The sequence below is a fragment of the Pituophis catenifer genome, unplaced genomic scaffold, assembly GCF_029215685.1.
Source record: "Pituophis catenifer annectens isolate HBS135680 unplaced genomic scaffold, rPitCat1.0.hap2 SCAF_3, whole genome shotgun sequence".
In the NCBI taxonomy this organism is placed as follows: Eukaryota; Metazoa; Chordata; class Lepidosauria; order Squamata; family Colubridae; genus Pituophis; species Pituophis catenifer.
The window spans coordinates 208,332,201-208,349,217 of record NW_027256883.1 but is presented as its reverse complement, the minus strand read 5'-3'; the positions used below and the strand labels follow the sequence as shown (position 1 = coordinate 208,349,217).

Sequence of the window (17,017 nt, the reverse complement as noted above, 5' to 3'; positions counted from 1 at the left end):
AGTATGGTCAAACCAGTCAGAACCGGCTGAATCCCATCCCTGCATTTATGGGGTAGGAAGAATTCTAGAAGTTGAATTCCACACGCCTGAAAGTTGGCGTGGTTGAGAAGCACTGTCTGAAGGCCTCAGAGCATTCTTTCAGACAGCAGACAGTGACGGAGCCCTGGGGGAGATGGACATTAAGCAGCTATTGATCAAGCCCCAATCAGACCCTTATACTAAAGTAACCCAAGAGGTTAATTGCTGCTGGGGTCAGTAGGAGACTAGATCGTGCAATGAATGAGAAGGCTGCAGGGTACAGGAGGGAGGGACTTTGTGGAGGAAATTTAGTATTCAGAACAAAGAGGAAGCTAAACTGGATTTTTTAGGCAAAATTCTTCCAGCTCTTGCCCCACTAAATCCAGATCTTCTATTTCTGTGTGAATGCAAATACACAACACCCACCTATCTCCCTTCAAAATTGTTGCAACTGTAGCATTTCCAACTTGCTTGTTGAGAAGCATTTATTTTTCATCGGTTTCCAACAACCTGATTAAGTTGCCACAAGTGGGAAGATAGTCGTCTTAGCTAGACCCGAAGTCACGATGGCTCAGTGGTGAAAGACACTGAGCTTGTCAGCTGTGGAAAGCTTGACAGCCTGGGTTCAAGCCCCGAGCGCCACATGACTGGTTGAGCTCCCGTTCCTTGCTCCAGCTCCTGCCCACAACCTAGCAGTTCAAAAGTATGTAAATGCGAGTAGATAAATAGGTACCACTTTGCTGGGAAGGTAACAGCGTTCTGTGTGCCTTGGCATATAGTTCATGCTGGCAAATGTCTTTGGACAATGTTGGCTTCTTCAATTAAGAAACGGAGATGAGTACCATGCAGTGGTGGGATTCAAAGTTTTTTACTACTGGTTCTGTGGGCATGGCTTGGTGGGCGTGGCTTGGTAGGCATGGCATTCCTGTTCTGCCCCAGCTACGGACCCCAAAGAACGCAGCACACACAAAGTCTGTACAAACCTTAGTTTAGTAAATTAAATCAGACTTTTTCAAACAAAGGCTGTTAATTAACTTACTTAACAGCCTACAAGAATCCAAAGAATAAATAATCATAATCTTACTATGGTTGGCAGAAAGCCCAGAAGCAATTTGCAGGAAACTGATAAGAGAACTAAGATCCAGACACGAAGGAGAGTGAATGAAGTTGTTCCCTGCAAATTGCCTCAGTCGTTGTCCTTCCTTAAATAAACTAAGGAAGTGGCCAATTAATCCCAAGCCTTACTCTCAAGGAGACCTCCTCCTGAGGACCCACTCCTGCCTTTTGGCAGCTCTGCGCGCCCGTGCATTGAGAAGAGGCTCCTCCTCTTCTTCCTCTTCACTTATGGGAGCTTCTGGAGGTTCTGAAGGCCCTGGCTGAATCCCCGCCTCTGGCACCACATCTTCTCCAGCCTCCTCATTGTCTGACTCGAGTGCCAGCTGCACAGGCTGCTGGCGCAGCATCATACCAGCCTCCTCGCTGTCGGAATCAGCTACTAGCTGCACAGGCTGCTGACGGGCCACAACAATTCCCTCCCCACTCCAGGAAAAAGATATTGTAAAATCTTCATTCCCTCACCACTCCAGGGGAAGGTTACTGCAAAGTCCCCATTTCCTCCCGATCAGCTGGGACTCGGGAGGCAGAGAATAGATGGGGGCGGGGCCAGTCAGAGGTGGTATTTACCAGTTCTCCAAGCTACTCAAAATTTCCGCTATCGGTTCTCCAGAACTGGTCAGAACCTGCTGAATACCACCTCTGGTACCTTCCTTAGAGTTTGATTGACTAGACAGAGGAAACTTTTACCTTAACGTTTAGCTAAACCGACCAGCAGACCTACCTTTGCCACTCTAAGAGGACTATTCAAAACATTCAACTCAAAAAATCCGAAGCCAAAATGACAAATAAAAACATCTCAGCATCTTCCGAGACACTTGTAGGTCTTGTCGGTCAAAGATTGGTACAAATGATATACGTAGTATATAACACCTCAACCACCACTGCCCATCTGCTAGCCACAATTACAGATATGTGTGTGCTACACATGGGAAGAACCCATGAACTTGTTAGTTCGCACATTGCCTAAAGCCCACCCTTTATTTAACCATCATTGGTTGAACAACCTACAATGGCTGAGCTGGAGCCATTCAACCAACCTGCTAAGCTTCTTCTACAACGTTGGGGATCTGTAGAGTATGGGCAAGTGATGAAACAAGATTCACATTCGGATGAAACCCGTGTTGTGAAACACAAGCTCCGCCTCTTTTTGTACGTGCATGGGAGGTCACATGGATGGGGATCAGGACGATGCTTATGTGTGAATGATTTTAGGGCAGTTCCTCACTCTCCATTCAAGAGCTACTGTGGTGTAGTTGAGAAGACGTTGAACTGAGAAGATGAGCAGAGCAGAAGGGGACAAATCTGGCTTCATGTTCCCTCTTAGCTAGAGAAGTGCTTTGGAGCAGGGGTCTCCAACCTTGGCAACTTTAAGACTTGTGGACTTCAACTCCCAGAACTCCTCAGCCAGCTTTGCTGGGAATTCTGGGAGTTGAAGTCTACAAGTCTTAAAGTTGCCAAGGTTGGAGACCCCTGCTCTGGAGAGTTTTAGATTAGTCCCTCCTACTCAGCTTAAGAGTGGTAGCGAAGGTCCTAGATTAGGAGTGAGAAGATTGTCAAGACTGTTGTCTGCCTTTTGGGGTCAGGGTCAGAGCCAGTTTGGGCTAGTGGTTAAGGCACCAGGCTAGAAACCAGGAGACGATGAGTTCTAGTCCCTCTTTAGGCATGAAAGCCGGTTGGGTGACTTTGGGCCAATCACCAAGAAACTGTGAGTTCTAGTTCCACCTCAGGCATGAAAGCCAGCTGGGAGACTTTGGGTCAATCACCAGGAGACTGTGAGTTCTAGTTCCACCTCAAGCATGAAAGCAGATTGGGTGATTTTGGGTCAATCACCAGGAGACTGTGAGTTCTAGTTCCACCTCAGGCATGAAAGCCAGCTGGGAGACTTTGGGTCAATCACCAGGAGACTGTGAGTTCTAGTTCCATCTCAGGCATGAAAGCCTGTTGGGAATCTTTGGGTCAATCACCAGGAGACTGTGAGTTCTAGTTTTACCTCAGGCATGAAAGCCGGTTGGGAGACTTTGGGCCAATCACTAGGAGACTGTGAGTTCTAGTTCCACCTCAAGCATGAAAGCAGGCTGGGTGATTTTGGGTCAATCACCAGGAGACAGTGAGTTCTAGTCCCACCTAAGTAATGACTTCAATTTTCTGAACTCTATAGACAGCATGGGAAATGTAGACTTTACACATCACCCTAACTCTCATACGGTTTATTTGATTCCTAATTGAATGTACTACACTGACATCAGCCATGGTAACTTCTACACCATGGCTTGTGACTTAGCAAGCAAGTGACCCCAGTCAATGATCTCATTCAACAAACAGCAGTTTTAAAATGTCTTAGCACGATGAGTGAACCCATTTGGTGGCCTGTACACAGATCTCTTTGTATTGTGCAAGAACAGCCCAGACAAAGTGCAAAAACTGATCTCCGGCTCTAGTTGAAAAGGGCATTATTTATTGGTGTTTTTACTTCCCCTTCTCAGGATAGTGAACTTTTGACGTTTAACATCTCCCAACACCAGTCGTGGTGGAGTGAGAACGGTCCTGGTTGTGTAAGGAAGGAGACGCCCATGATCGGCATCAAAGGTCTGGACAGCCATTCGTACGTCTCGGTGATCGGTTGCGCGTTGGAGTACCGTTACATCGAGGTCATGCACAGCGCCCTGCAGATTCTGGTGGCGGTGAGTAGATCCCTTGGGTTCTTGACTTATGAAGCATTGCAGAAGCAGTGCCCAGATGTAAGAGGTGTTCTCTCCTCAAAGGAATTTAATGTAATAAAACCTCAAGAGGAAAATTCATCATCATCATCTTTTAATGACTCCATAATCTCTTGCGGGGTGGACTCTGGGCAACTGAATGGAGCTAGCAGGGTGTTTAATGGCCGGATGCAGGGGTGAAATCCAGCAGGTTCTGGAGAACCGGTAGCAGAAATTTTGAGTACTTCGGAGAACCAGCAAATACCACCTCTGGCTGGTCCCAGAGTGGGTTGGGAATGGAGATTCTGCAATATCCTTCCCCCAGGAGTGGGGTCAAAATGGAGATTTTGCAGTATCCTTCCCCCGGAGTGGGGTGGGAATGGGGATTTTGCAGTATCCTTCCCCCTGGAGTGGGGTCAAAATGGAGATTTTGCAGTATTCTTCTCCCTGGAGTGGGGTGAAAATGGGGATTTTGCAGTATCCTTTCCTCAGGAGTGGGGTCGAAATGGAGATTTTGCAGTATCCTTCCCCCAGAGTGGGGTGGGAATGGAGATTTTGCAGTATCCTTCCCCCTGGAATGGGGTGGAAATGGGGATTTTGCAGTATCCTTTCCCCTGGAGTGGGGTGGGAATGGAGATTTTGCAGTATCCTTCTCCTGCCACACCTACCAAGCCACGCCACGCCCACCAAGCCACGCCCACAGAACCGGTAGTAAAAAAAACTTCGAATTTCACCACGGGCCAGATGCCCTTCCTGTCACCAATGCGGAGTTTTGTTCAGCAGATATACTCTCAGTGTGCCCAGAGAGAGAAATTATCTGCCTCTACTTAGGATCGAACTAGATAGAGTATTTAACAGGCCTTCCTGAATAACAGACACCCTTCCCCTCAACTAATTTGTTAAAACCAAGTTTTGGTGTCTTTGAGCATTCTAATGCTTTCCAGTCTAGTGAAAGTTTGAGTATATCTTTACACAACTCTCTCTCTCTCTCTCCCACCCCCCCCCTCTCTGTATGTGTGTGTGTGTGAGAAAGTGAATGTAGATGTGCATGAATTTGAATCTTAAATTTAGTAGACTCAGGCGAAACAAGGGAAGAAAGCAAGGATACGCTTGCTAAATGTGGTATTTTATGGTGGCTACGTGCCCATCATTTCTGGGATTGTTGCTTTTTTTAATCTGTTACAAGCAGCAGAACCATATGGCATGTCAAATCTTATTGCTTTTGATGCGCTCTTCGTTGTTGTTCAGCAAAAACTGGGGGGAAAATATGATTCCCTCCAGATCTGCAACCTCAAAGCATTGTCTTTTGTTCCCTGAAACCTCACCATATCCCTTGTGTTTTGAAAATTCTCTTTTACAAACAGAATAACAAGTTGGAAGAGACGCTTGGATGTCTTCTAGTCCAACCCTCTGCTTAGTCAGGAAACCCTACACCATTTCAGACAAATGGTTGTCCAATCTCTTCTTAAAAACTTCCAGTGTTGGAACATTCACAACTTCTGGTGTCAAGTTGTTCCCCTGGTTAATTGTTCTAACTGTTCAGGAAATTTCTCCTTATTTCTAGGTTGCTTCTTTCCTTGATTAGTTTCCATCCATTACTTCTTGTTCTACCCTCAGGTGCTTTGGAGAATAAATTGACCCTCTCTTCTTTGGGGCAGCCCCTTAAATATTGAACCACTGCTATCGTGTCACCCAACAAGCAGAGACGGTGGAGACTTAAGACAGTTTCCAACTCTCTGCAAGCAAATTTCTGAGTTTCGTAGTTCCTTTTCCAGCTCAGATTAAATCCAGCTCTACAAAATCACAGTGGTCTTGTCTGTGTCAACTTTGAAATGGATCTAGCAACCATCTTTTCGTTTTTCAGCTTGCCACACAGTAGGGGGAGTGGAGGAAGAGGCTTGGAATGTCAGACCAGACAATAACAATAGATCATCCCGTGGGAACCAAGGTCATCTCAACAGGTGCTGGACAGAGACTGGAAGGAGTTTCCAGGGAGATGCCAGAACACCTGCAGTAATTGGACAATGTGACCTGTGGCAACGAGGGAAGGGAATATCTATTCTTTAAGTATACTAAAACCGTGGGAAATGGTTAGAGATGGTTTTTTTAAAGAATAGAATAGAATTCTTTATTGGCCAAGTGTGATTGGACACACAAGGAATTTGTCTTTGGTGCATTTGCTCTCAGTGTACATAAAAAGACAAGATACATTCATCAAGAATCATAAGGTACAACACTTAATGATAGTCATAGGGAAACAGTCAATATAAATCTTAAGGATACCAGCAACAAGGTTACAGCCATACAGTCATAAGTGGGAGGAGATGGGTGATGGGAACAATGAGAAGATTAATAGTAGTGCAGACTTAGTGAATAGTTTGACAGTGTTGAGGGAATTATTTGTTTAGCAGAGTGATGGTGTTCGGGGGAAAAACTGTCCTTGTGTCTAGTTGTTCTGGTGTGCAGTGCTCTATAACGTCGTTTTGAGGGTAGGAGCTGAAACAGTTTTATGTCCAGGATGCGAGGGGTCTGTAAATATTTTCACAGCCCTCTTTTTGACTCGTGCAGAATACAGGTCCTCAATGGAAGGCAGGCTGGTAGCCATTGTTTTTTCTGCAGTCCTAATTATCCTCTGAAGTCTGTGTCTGTCTTGTTGGGTTGCAGAACCAAACCAGACAGTTATAGAGGTGCAGATGAGAGACTCAATAATTCCTCTGTTTTGCTTTCATGCTTGCCGAAATGAAGTGGTGTAGAGTTTCCTGCCTAAGCAGGGGGTTGGACTAGAAGACCTCCAAAGTCTCTTCCAACTCTGTTATTCTGTTCTGAAATGATGCACTCAATAAAACACTTCTTTGAGTAATCCGATCGTCTCAAAGAGTGCTGGCTCATTTGGGTTCATCAGTCGGAACCTTGACAGTCCCCTTCTATACAGAAGATGAGGCTTTAGAATTTATAACTTATAATAACAGAGTTGGAAGGGACCTTGCAGGTCATCTAGTCCAACTCCCCACCCAAGCAGGAGACCCTATATTATTTCTGAAAAATGGCAGTGAGGTCTCTTCTTGAAAGCTTCCAGTGATGAAGCTCCCACAACTTTTTAAGGCAACTTCTGTTCCATGGGTTGATTGTTCTCACTGTCAGAAAATTTCTCCTTATTTCTAGGTTGAATCTCTCCTTGGTCAGTTTCCATCCATTATTCCTTGTCTGGCCTTCAGGTGCTTTGGAAAATAGATTAAACCCCCATTCCTCTCTGCAACAGCCCCTCAAATATTGGAAGACGGCTATCACGTCTCCCTTGGTCCTTCTCTTAAGAGAAGCAGAGCTAATTTAAAAGTGCCCCTCCCTTAAGAAAAACACCCCCTCCCAGCCCAATCCCGCTTCTCGAAGCATTTCCTGTGGATAGATACATCAAGTTCTTTATGAACAATCTCTGCAATTGAAATATTTATGGGTAAGTAGAAGAGAGGCAACCGAGGAATGGGGGAGGCAATCCAATTAAGCTAAACTTGTATGTTTTCTCCCCCAGGATATAATAATAAGAACCTACTCTGCCTGAAAACAATGCTCTTTGTTATTTCCGCAGCCGCAGCCCCGGCTTCTGTTCTTGGAGTAGCAAGCAGGTGATTCAGAAATTGCCATCCGTATCACACCATCTGGGTTCATCCAGCTCTTCCATTCTGAATTCTTTTATTTTTCACAACTGCTACATCACGTCAATTAGTGATATAGAATAGAATAGAATAGAATAGAATAGAATAGAATAGAATAGAATAGAATAGAATAGAATAGAATAGAATAACAAAGTTGGAAGGGACCTTGGAGGTCTTCTACTCCAACCCCCTGCTTAGGCAAGAAATCCTATACCTGTGATGGTATGGCACACGTGCCTAAAGTGGCACGCAAAGCAATGTCGCCCGGCACGCGCGGCCTTGCCTGTTTGTCTTCCAGGTTTCTGGTCCGCATGTGCACGCAATGATCAACTGTCCTTTGCATGAACGGCAGTGCCGAAAACTGGTGTGCGCATGCGAGCCAGCCAGCTGATTGTCAGGTGCGCATGTGCACCAGAATCTGGAAGTTTGGCTTTTCCGGAGCGCGATCCCTGTGTGTGCGCAGCAGTGCCAAAAACCAGCCTGGGTATGCGTACCAGCCAGCTGATCATTGGGTGCACATATGCGCTAGAACCCAGAAGTTCGGCTTTTCTAGAGCACGACCCTGATGAGCATGTGCACAGCATTTCTGCGAGTGCTGAAAAGGTTTGCCATCACTGCCCTATACCGTTTCAGACAAATAGTTATCCAATCTTTTCTTAAAAACTTCCAGTGTTGGAGCATTCACAACTTCTGGAGACAAGTTGTTCCACTGATTAATTGTTCTAATTGTCAGGAAATTTCTCCTTAGTTCTAGGTTGCTTCTCTCCTTGATTGGTTCCCACCCATTACTTCTTGACCTGCCTTCAGGAGCTTTGGAGAATAGTTTGACTCCCTCTTCTTTGTGGCAGCCCCTGAGATATTGGAACACTGCTATAATGTCTCCCCTGGTCCTTCTTTTTATCAAACTAGACCTACCCTATTCCAGCAACCGTTCTTTATAATAACTGGTTGTTTCTCATTTTCTATACAATTATGGAAATTAAAAAGTTTACACGTAGTCCTCAACTTACCACCATTCTGTTGGAAATGGTTGAAATTACAACAGCACTGAAAAAAGTGACTTATGACCATCAGGTGATCAAAATTCAGACGCTTGACAACTGGCTCATATTTATGACGGTTGCAGTGTCATGTGATACCCTTTTGCGACCTTCTGACAAGCAAAGTCAATGGGGAAAGCCAGATTTGCTTAACAACCATGTTAGTGACTTAACTGCAATGAATCACTTAACAACTGTGGAAAGGAAAGTCGTAAAACGGGGCAAAGCTCACTTAACAACTGCCTCACTTAGCAATGGCAGACCTGGGCTCCACCGTGGTCGCAAGTCAAGGACTACCTGTATTGTTCTCAGCAATGGGCCTGGCTTATGAAGGTTTTATAGCATCCAAGTGTCAGGAATAGACTTTTTCAAAATTCTTTCTCTCCACAAGAAAGTTTAGTTTGTTTCTTTGTTGTGAGATCTTTTTTAACACAGTGTAAGCAGACCTGAGATTCCCAAGATGTCCAATGATGGTTATGTGCTGTAGACATTGACCCTTAGTAACCACATCATCTCCAAGATGATCTATCTTCAACCTGGTCCTTCAAGTCTTCCAATGGTGCTCATACTGTAAATTAAGTCCATCCTCATTGCTTTCTCTTCCTCTCTTCTCATCCATATTTCCCAGAACCAGAGTCTTCTCCAGTCCTAGGTCTTGACATGAGGTGTCCAAAGTAGGACACTTGGACCCTGGTCATTTGTGCCTCGAGCAAAATACCTGGTTGGATTTGTTGGGTGATCATTGGTTTGTTATCTTGACTCCTTCTCAGTAGTCTTCTCCTATTCCGAAGTTCAAGGTCATTAATACTCTTCCTAGCTTTGCTTCTTCAAAGTCCAACTTTTGCTTTCCCACCATAGCTTGCACAGATCTTATCTTTGTAGGTATATAGACACATCACGGCTGTTGTGGCTGAGCCTGGGCTATCGACAGATGCAGACTCTGAGAGTGAGGGGGAGGAGTTGGCAAGGCCTCCCTCTCCAGGACCTTCCTCTCTGGCAATGCCTCCGGAGGACACTGAAGGCCAAACGATAGGCTCAGAGCCAAGCACGTCCCTGTAGCCACAGGTGGACAGTGACGAAGGAGATAAGTGCTGGCTGGACCCTTGACAGAGGCGCAGGGAGAAACGTGCACAGCGGAGGGGAAGGCGTGCCAGAGATTAGCTGAGTCACTGGACCACACCCCACAGGGTATAAATGTGGGTGTGGTGGCTGGTTCAGTTTGTGACGAGCAAAAACTGGAAATACTTCATGATCTCTGCGTTACTGGACTTTGCCTGCTTTATCGGACTACATTTGGACTAATCCTTGTATTATTGACACTCTGCCTGTTTTATCGGAATGCTGCAGTCTAATCTTTGTTTTATGTGAGTAAAGTCTGAATTGGCAGCTAGCCACTGGGTTGCTGCCAGCTCTATCATCAAAGAGTTTTGTCGTGTGGCTTATTAACTCTGGGCCGTCTGTGGGGTGTGTGTGTATGGTATGGGGACAGAACAACGGCATTGAGTATATCTCTTCCAAGGTTTTTAATTGCCACTCTACAGAATTGCCTACATGGATAAATACCAGAGGTGGTATTCAGCCGGTTCGTACCAGTTCAAGCGAACTAGTAGCGGCAACTGCAGGTGAACCTCCTCCCCTCACCCCCGCCCTGGTGTAATGCCATCCTATTTAGCCACATTTTTGAGCCCGGGCGTGTGTGCAGAAGGGGCATGTGCGAGCAAAGTGCATGCATGGTAGGCCGGGCGCACACACGGAAGGCGTACATGTGCATGAAGTGAGCGAGCACGGTAAACTGGTGGTAAGAATATGTGAAACCCAACACTGATAAATACATATGTAAATTGGGTGGCCGGAATTAAGACCACCCAATTAAGAGCCTTGATAGTACAGTGGTCTACGCACCCTGTTATTAACACAGCTGCCTGCAATTTCTGCTGGTTCGAATCTCTCCAAGGCTCAAGGTTGACTCAGCCTTCCATCCTTTCTAAGGTAGGTGAAATGAGGACCCAGTTTGTGGGGGCAATAAGCTGACTTTGTATAAAATATACAAAAGTATGAAGGCTATTGATTAACGCATTGTAAGCCGCCCTGAGTCTCCGGAGAAGGGCGGCATATAAATCAAATTTAAAAAAAAAAAAAAAGACAGACCTCTGATTATGTTGGTTGCTTTTCAAACCTTATTTCCACCATCAGCTATATGCTGTAGGCACCATTTGCCTGTAATAGTTGAGACATTTGGCAGACTGTGTTGTGGTCCGCCAGCAGCCTGCAGAGCTGGCAGCAGAGTCGGACAGTGAGGAGGCTGGGGAGGAACATGGGCCAGTCCTGGAGTCTGGGGAAGGCTCAGACGAGGGCTCTGCGTCGGAGGCAGAGAAAGGGCCATCTGGGAGGTATGTGCTGCCTCCAGAGCCTCCAGAGTCGGACCTAAGCGAGGCAGAGTAACAGGGTAAGACTTAAAAGAGGAGCAAAAGCACATGGGCCTTTGCAGGAAGCAACCTTTGTTCATTCAGTTCAGCTTAAAGCCTGAAGCTCTGTTTGATTCTGGACTTCATGTGGCTTTGCCAATTAAGTCTTTAGGCAGCGTGTCAAGGGAGATAAAGGTGGATGATTATTTGGGGATGTCTCCCGACGGACTCTTTACAACTAATTGGGACTCATCTGTGAATGAATAGAATTCACAGTTATTGCAATAAAAGAGGTTTTTGGGACTACTCGTGTGTTTTAATGACTCAGGAAGCCTAGGTCAGAACAGACTGCAAGAAATGTACAGCTCCTTTATGTACAAACCATATGTGAATTCCAGAATAATCTCCTCCTCCTCCTCCTCCTTCTCCTCCTCCTCCTCCTCCTCTTCCTCATAAGAATAAACATAACAGGTAGGTCTCAATTAGCGCACTTAATGAATCCCACGAAATGATTGCATGATTTGAATTCACACTGTTCAAATTATATTTCCATAGAAAAATTGGCAATTGATTCCAGCTTGACAGAAACAGGCAATGAAAAATTTAAAACATAAGATACACACGCACACATATTGTATATTAATTATTGAAACATTACAGGAAAAAAATATACGTTTCTGGTGAATGAAGTCATATAATAGTTATAGACATCCAAATTTTTTTTAAAAAAAATTCTCCCATAAATTCAGGCATCCAACATCTTGTTCTCGTTCAGCATTGCTATGATGATTTCGTGCCATTTAATTCTATCAAATGTTTGCTCCAAGTGGATTCTTTAAAAAAAAAAAACTTGCACTTTTATCCTCCAATGGAATCTTCCTTTCCTCTCTTTTGCACGCATGAAGACAAGCAGTGTGTAAAACCTCAGCCACCAGTTCCCATGCGCTCGCCTGAATTTCACACATGCTAGCTTTGCATTCACGGACTTTTGGGTTGCGTTAAACGCGCCTGGCACCCATGTGCAATTTGCACTAAATCGAATATTGTGTTATTGAAACTCTCACCATTTGCAGCTTGCCTTTATGTCCATTCCCCATTAAATCCCCATTAAATCCAATAGAGAAGACAGTTGATTTGAAAGAGGAGTAAAAAGTGGCCATCTTTGTTAACGTTGAACAAACCTGTCTCGACAGAGTTGGGAGGGATATTGAAACAGAAGGGTCTTATACTATAAATCATATTAATCTAAGTATTGTATCATGCACAGTATTATATTGTTTTCTGAGGTACTGACATTGGAGCAGAAGTTATGTTGCAAACCTCAGGAAAGTACAAGGAACAGAAATAAGGAACTTGTTAAATGTACTGATGAGCTTAATGACCTATGTTCTATATCATCCCTGTAACGAACTTATATTAAGAAACATATTACCAGAAGTGTTCATGGAAAGTAACAGACGGTGTACCCATATATGGAAATAGATTCAGAGGCGTAACGCCTCTGGCGTGGCTAGAATTGCAAAATGTATAAAAGGTACACCCCGGCGTAGCCCGGGGTTTGGAATCTGACATGTGAATGCTCCGAACCTTTGCTAGCAAATAAACCTGATGTCAGCACTTCAAGCTGCATTTACTCTAGTGCTGACATACGAAGGAGAAGCAGAGGCGTCTGGAAAGGGACGTTTGACTTTTCACCTACTTATTTTCCCTGGAGATAACACCCTCTAGGAGATGGGATGGGAGGGGGCAAATTCCTTTGAGCTGGAGCAGTAGGTTAGGGGTAGAGTGACTTTGAAGATGGCCAATGAGTGCAGGGGAGTGGGGAAAGGAAAGGGAGGGTTTTGGGTCAGGAAGTCAGTGTTGGCTACGATGGAGTCAGAGTTAGAATGTCATGCTTAATAAATGGGAGTTTTTCATCAAAGACTTTGTTTGAAATGAAATTTATTTGAGACGACCTCGAAACCTGACACCTGTGTTCTCCAACCTTTGTGGTCTTGTCTCCTGCATTTGGGAAAGTGGGTTTTCCCGCTTCAGTATGACCTATCTTCTGTCTACAACACAATCCTTTCAGCAATCTCAGGAAGGTTTCACATCCCATTTCCACTCTGATTCAGGCAACCCCGAGGGCACAGATAAATCCCCAAGTGGTCTCAAGAGCTCCAGTGGTGGGATTCAAATAAATTAACAAACGGTTCTCTGCCCTAATGACCCGCTAGGTGGGCATGGCCATGGTAGGCGTGGCCAGGGGGTGTGACAGGCAGCACTCGGCCTCCTGCACCCCCCTGGGAGCAAAAACGGGCCGCAGGAGGGCCATGCCAAATCCCCGCCCCCCCGTGCCATGTTTTGGGCCTAGTCGGCCTCCCGGCAGCCTACTGGGAGCAAAAATGGGCTGTGGAGGGCCCGTTTTCCACCTCCCTGGCTCTCTGGAGGCTGCACTCCATGGGCCTCTAAGAGGCCCGTTTTCCACCTCCCCGGGCTCCACGTGCCCCCTGCATTTATCTGGGATGCAAACTAGCCTGCATGAGGACTCCTAGGAGGGATGGGGTGGCGTGGGGCCAGCCGGTCGTCAGAACTACAGGTTCACCGAACCAGATGTAAAATTAACATCCAATTCGCTCGAACCGGCTGAATCCTACCTCTGAAGAGCTCCCAGGGAGAGTGCTAACAACCAGATGACTGGAAAGAAACACGATCCTTCCATCCCCAAACCCCATCATCTTGTCAAAACTAATCCTTCCATCGCCCCCACCATTCTGCCAGAACTGATGAAGCTTCTAGGATAAGAAGTGAAACATCTTCTTCTTCCTCGGGGGGTAGGAGGGTGGGGTGGGGAGAGGAAACAGTCCAGTTGTCTTTTGAAAAGGCACCTTTGAAATATCCATTCCTACAATACGTACTGAATTTTAGAGGCACACGGTTCATTCGTCCAGGTGGTTAGAGATGGTTAACATACCGTATTCTAACATACATCACAGTTTTACCTTTTGTGTGGCCCTCATCCAAGGCATTGCATGAACCCGGAAAAGCTCCTAGTCCTCAACTTGCAACAGTCCATTTAGTGACTGTTCAAAAGTTACAACGGCACTGAAAAATGTGACTGATGACCTGTTTTTCACACTTATGACCGTTGCAGCATCCTCACGATCACGTGATCAAAATTCAGATGCTTGGCGACTGGTTCATATTTACGACCATGTCTGTGTCGTGGAGTCATGTGATCCCCTTTCGCGACCGGCAAAGCTGATAAGGAAACCAGATTCACTTAACAAACGAGTTGCTAACTTATCAACTGCAGTGATTCACTTAACAACGGTGGCAAGAAAGGTCGTAAAATGGGATCAAAAGTCATTTAATAAATGCCTCGCTTAACAACAGAAATCTTGGGCTCAATTGTGGCCGTAAGTCGAGGACTGCCTGTATTTTCAGGGGTAGGAATTTCCTGCAAGGTAGCTTCCAATTTCACATTTCCTAAGTCAGCCTCAGCAGCTGCTCGGGGTGGACTTGACACATCTGTTGCTTCTCAACTCAGCTGCAGAGCAGATGCAGGGAAACCTGACACTGACAAATTTGACACTGGGTCTAATGGCAGCGTATCTCCTGGGTCTAATGGTCCTTTCAGACACAGGTGGGGGTGGGGTGGGGAATTCCAGACTGTAATGGGAAGATCTTGTGCTCCTCCCTGCAGATTCTGACCCTGGTTCTCTTTTGCAGCATTTCACGATTGCAGCCCCAGTCATGAAATGCCTGGATGCTTTGTGGACAGCAAAGATGGGACATTGCTGTCTTCCCTTGTATTCCTGTCTGTTCCCTCTTACCAAGCAGTTTGGTCTATTGGTTAAGGCACCAGGCTAGAAAGCAGGAGACCGTGAGTTCTCGCCCTGCCTTAGGGATGAAAGCTGGCTGGGTGAACAGAACAACAGAGTTGGAAGGGGCCTTGAAGAGAGGTGGGCTGCTGCTGGGTTCGGACCGGTTCTGGTGTACCTGTAGTTCTGACCATCGGCTGGGCCTGCCCACCTGCCCCAGCCAGGGGTGAAATGCTCCTAGTTCGGACCGGATCACCCAATCCGGTAGCGATGGCGGCGGGTGGTTCAGAGAACCGGTAGCAAAAATCCCTGTGCCCCCCCCTCCCCATGTCCAGCTGAGCCACAGGATCATCAGAGGCTTTTTTTTTTTTTACTTTTAAAAGCATTTTTTTACAACCTCTTCCAAGGAAAAATGCTTTTAAAAGTTAAAAAAAAAAGCCTCTGATGATCACGTGGCTCAGCTGGGATCATCAGAGGCTTTTCAAAGCATTTTTTTTCTGCAACCATCTGTGCATGCGCATAGCTTTTGCACGCACCTCCACCGTGCGCTGTGTGTGCAACCACACCATCTGCGCATGCACACAGGTTTTACACGCGTGTCCCGCACTGCGCTGTGTGGGCAATAGCACCATTTGCACAGGCACATGGTTTTCACATGTGCAATGCACGCACATGAATGCCGTCTGCACATGCGTGCACTGTGCACCAGTACTCTCGCGTGCATGCACAAACACATGTGCATGTGCAGGAGCGCTCTGAAGACCAGCTGGGTCCCCTGAATTGCACAAATGCACACTGGCGCAATTGCAGGTGAGATGGGCAACAGCTCGCGTGCCCGGAAAAATAGCTCTTCTTGCCACTTCTGGCATGTGTGCCATAGGTTCGGCATCACGGCCCTATGTGAATCTAGGAGCCTTGGTGGCGCAGCAGACTAAAATGCTGTTAAGTAGCACCAGCTGCCTGCAATTAGTGCGAGTTCAAATCTCACCAGGCTCAAGGTTGATTCAGCCTTCCATCCTTCCGAGGGAGGTAAAATGAGGACCCGATTTGTGGGAGCAATAAGCTGACTTTGTATAAATATTTAAAAAAAAAAAAACGCTGGGGAGGCGGGGGCAAAGCCCTACTATGCAGGTATATACAAAAGTATGAAGGCTACTGGTTAATGCATTGTAAGCCGCCCTATATATATATATATATGTAGGTCTTTGGTTATTCGGGTCTTCTCCCACGTAAAATTGAAGGTTTCTTGGCGACGTTTCGACGAAGTCTCATTCGTCATCTTCAGGCTGGTGTTCTCGGCTTTGTGCTTCCAGGAGCAAAGAACACGAAGCCGAGAACACCAGCCTGAAGATGACGAATGAGACTTCGTCGAAACGTCGCCAAGAAACCTTCAATTTTACGTGGGAGAAGACCCGAATAACCAAAGACCTACATACAAACACCCGCGAAAACCTGAGAAAACATACATACATATATATATATATATATATATATATATATATATATATATATATATATATATATATATATAATCTGTTGTTAAATTATGTTCAGTCCTCCTCTGGCCTTGAAGGTCTTCTAGTCCAACCCCCTGTTCAAGCAGGAGACTCTATACCATTTTAGACAAGTTTAGACAACCCCTCAAATATTGGAAGACTGCTATCATGCCCCTAGTCCTTCCTTCATTAAACTAGAGTCTAGACATACCCAATTCCAGCAACCTTTATATCCTCTAATCCTCTAATCCTTTTTGCTGCTCTTCTCTGCACTCTTTTCAGATTCTCAACATCTTTTGTTTTATATATATATATCGTGGCAACCACAACTGGATGCAATATTCCAAGTGTGGCCTTACCAAGGCATTATAAAGTGGTATTAACACTTCACGTGATCTTGATTTTAAGCCTCTGTTAATGCAGCTTAGGACTGTGTTGGCTTTTTTTGGTGGCTGACTTGGGACCAATCACCAGTCCCAACTGAATATGGATATTTAAAATCCTCTGTATTAAAGTATTTATTTGAATCCAATTTTTTAAAGCTTTTTTTTTTAAAAAACACATCCACCAAGAAATGGTGCCATTATTAAAAGAAGTCTTTGTTATTCCCATTTGTCTCTGACTTAACATATGACAGATTGAAACTTTGCAGAAATATGGTTCGTGTCAATTTGCAGCAGATGACACAGTAAAAACTGGAACAAGATCTGTTGGCATATGTTACCTTTTCACCCTTAATGTTTGCCCTCCAGCAAATACATTTTCAAAGGTAAAAAAAGGTTACGGATTGCCC

The 17,017-nt window shown here is 45.4% G+C and overlaps 1 protein-coding gene across 1 annotated transcript in view; it reads left to right on the top strand.

The window, feature by feature from the left end:
- NKAIN4 (sodium/potassium transporting ATPase interacting 4) overlaps positions 1–17,017 on the top strand; it is a 152,329-nt gene that overhangs the window by 87,432 nt on the left and 47,880 nt on the right. The window contains exon 4 of the mRNA XM_070941810.1: positions 3,618–3,815. Coding sequence (XP_070797911.1) covers positions 3,618–3,815 — 198 coding nt within the window. The remainder of the gene's footprint in view (positions 1–3,617; positions 3,816–17,017) is intronic.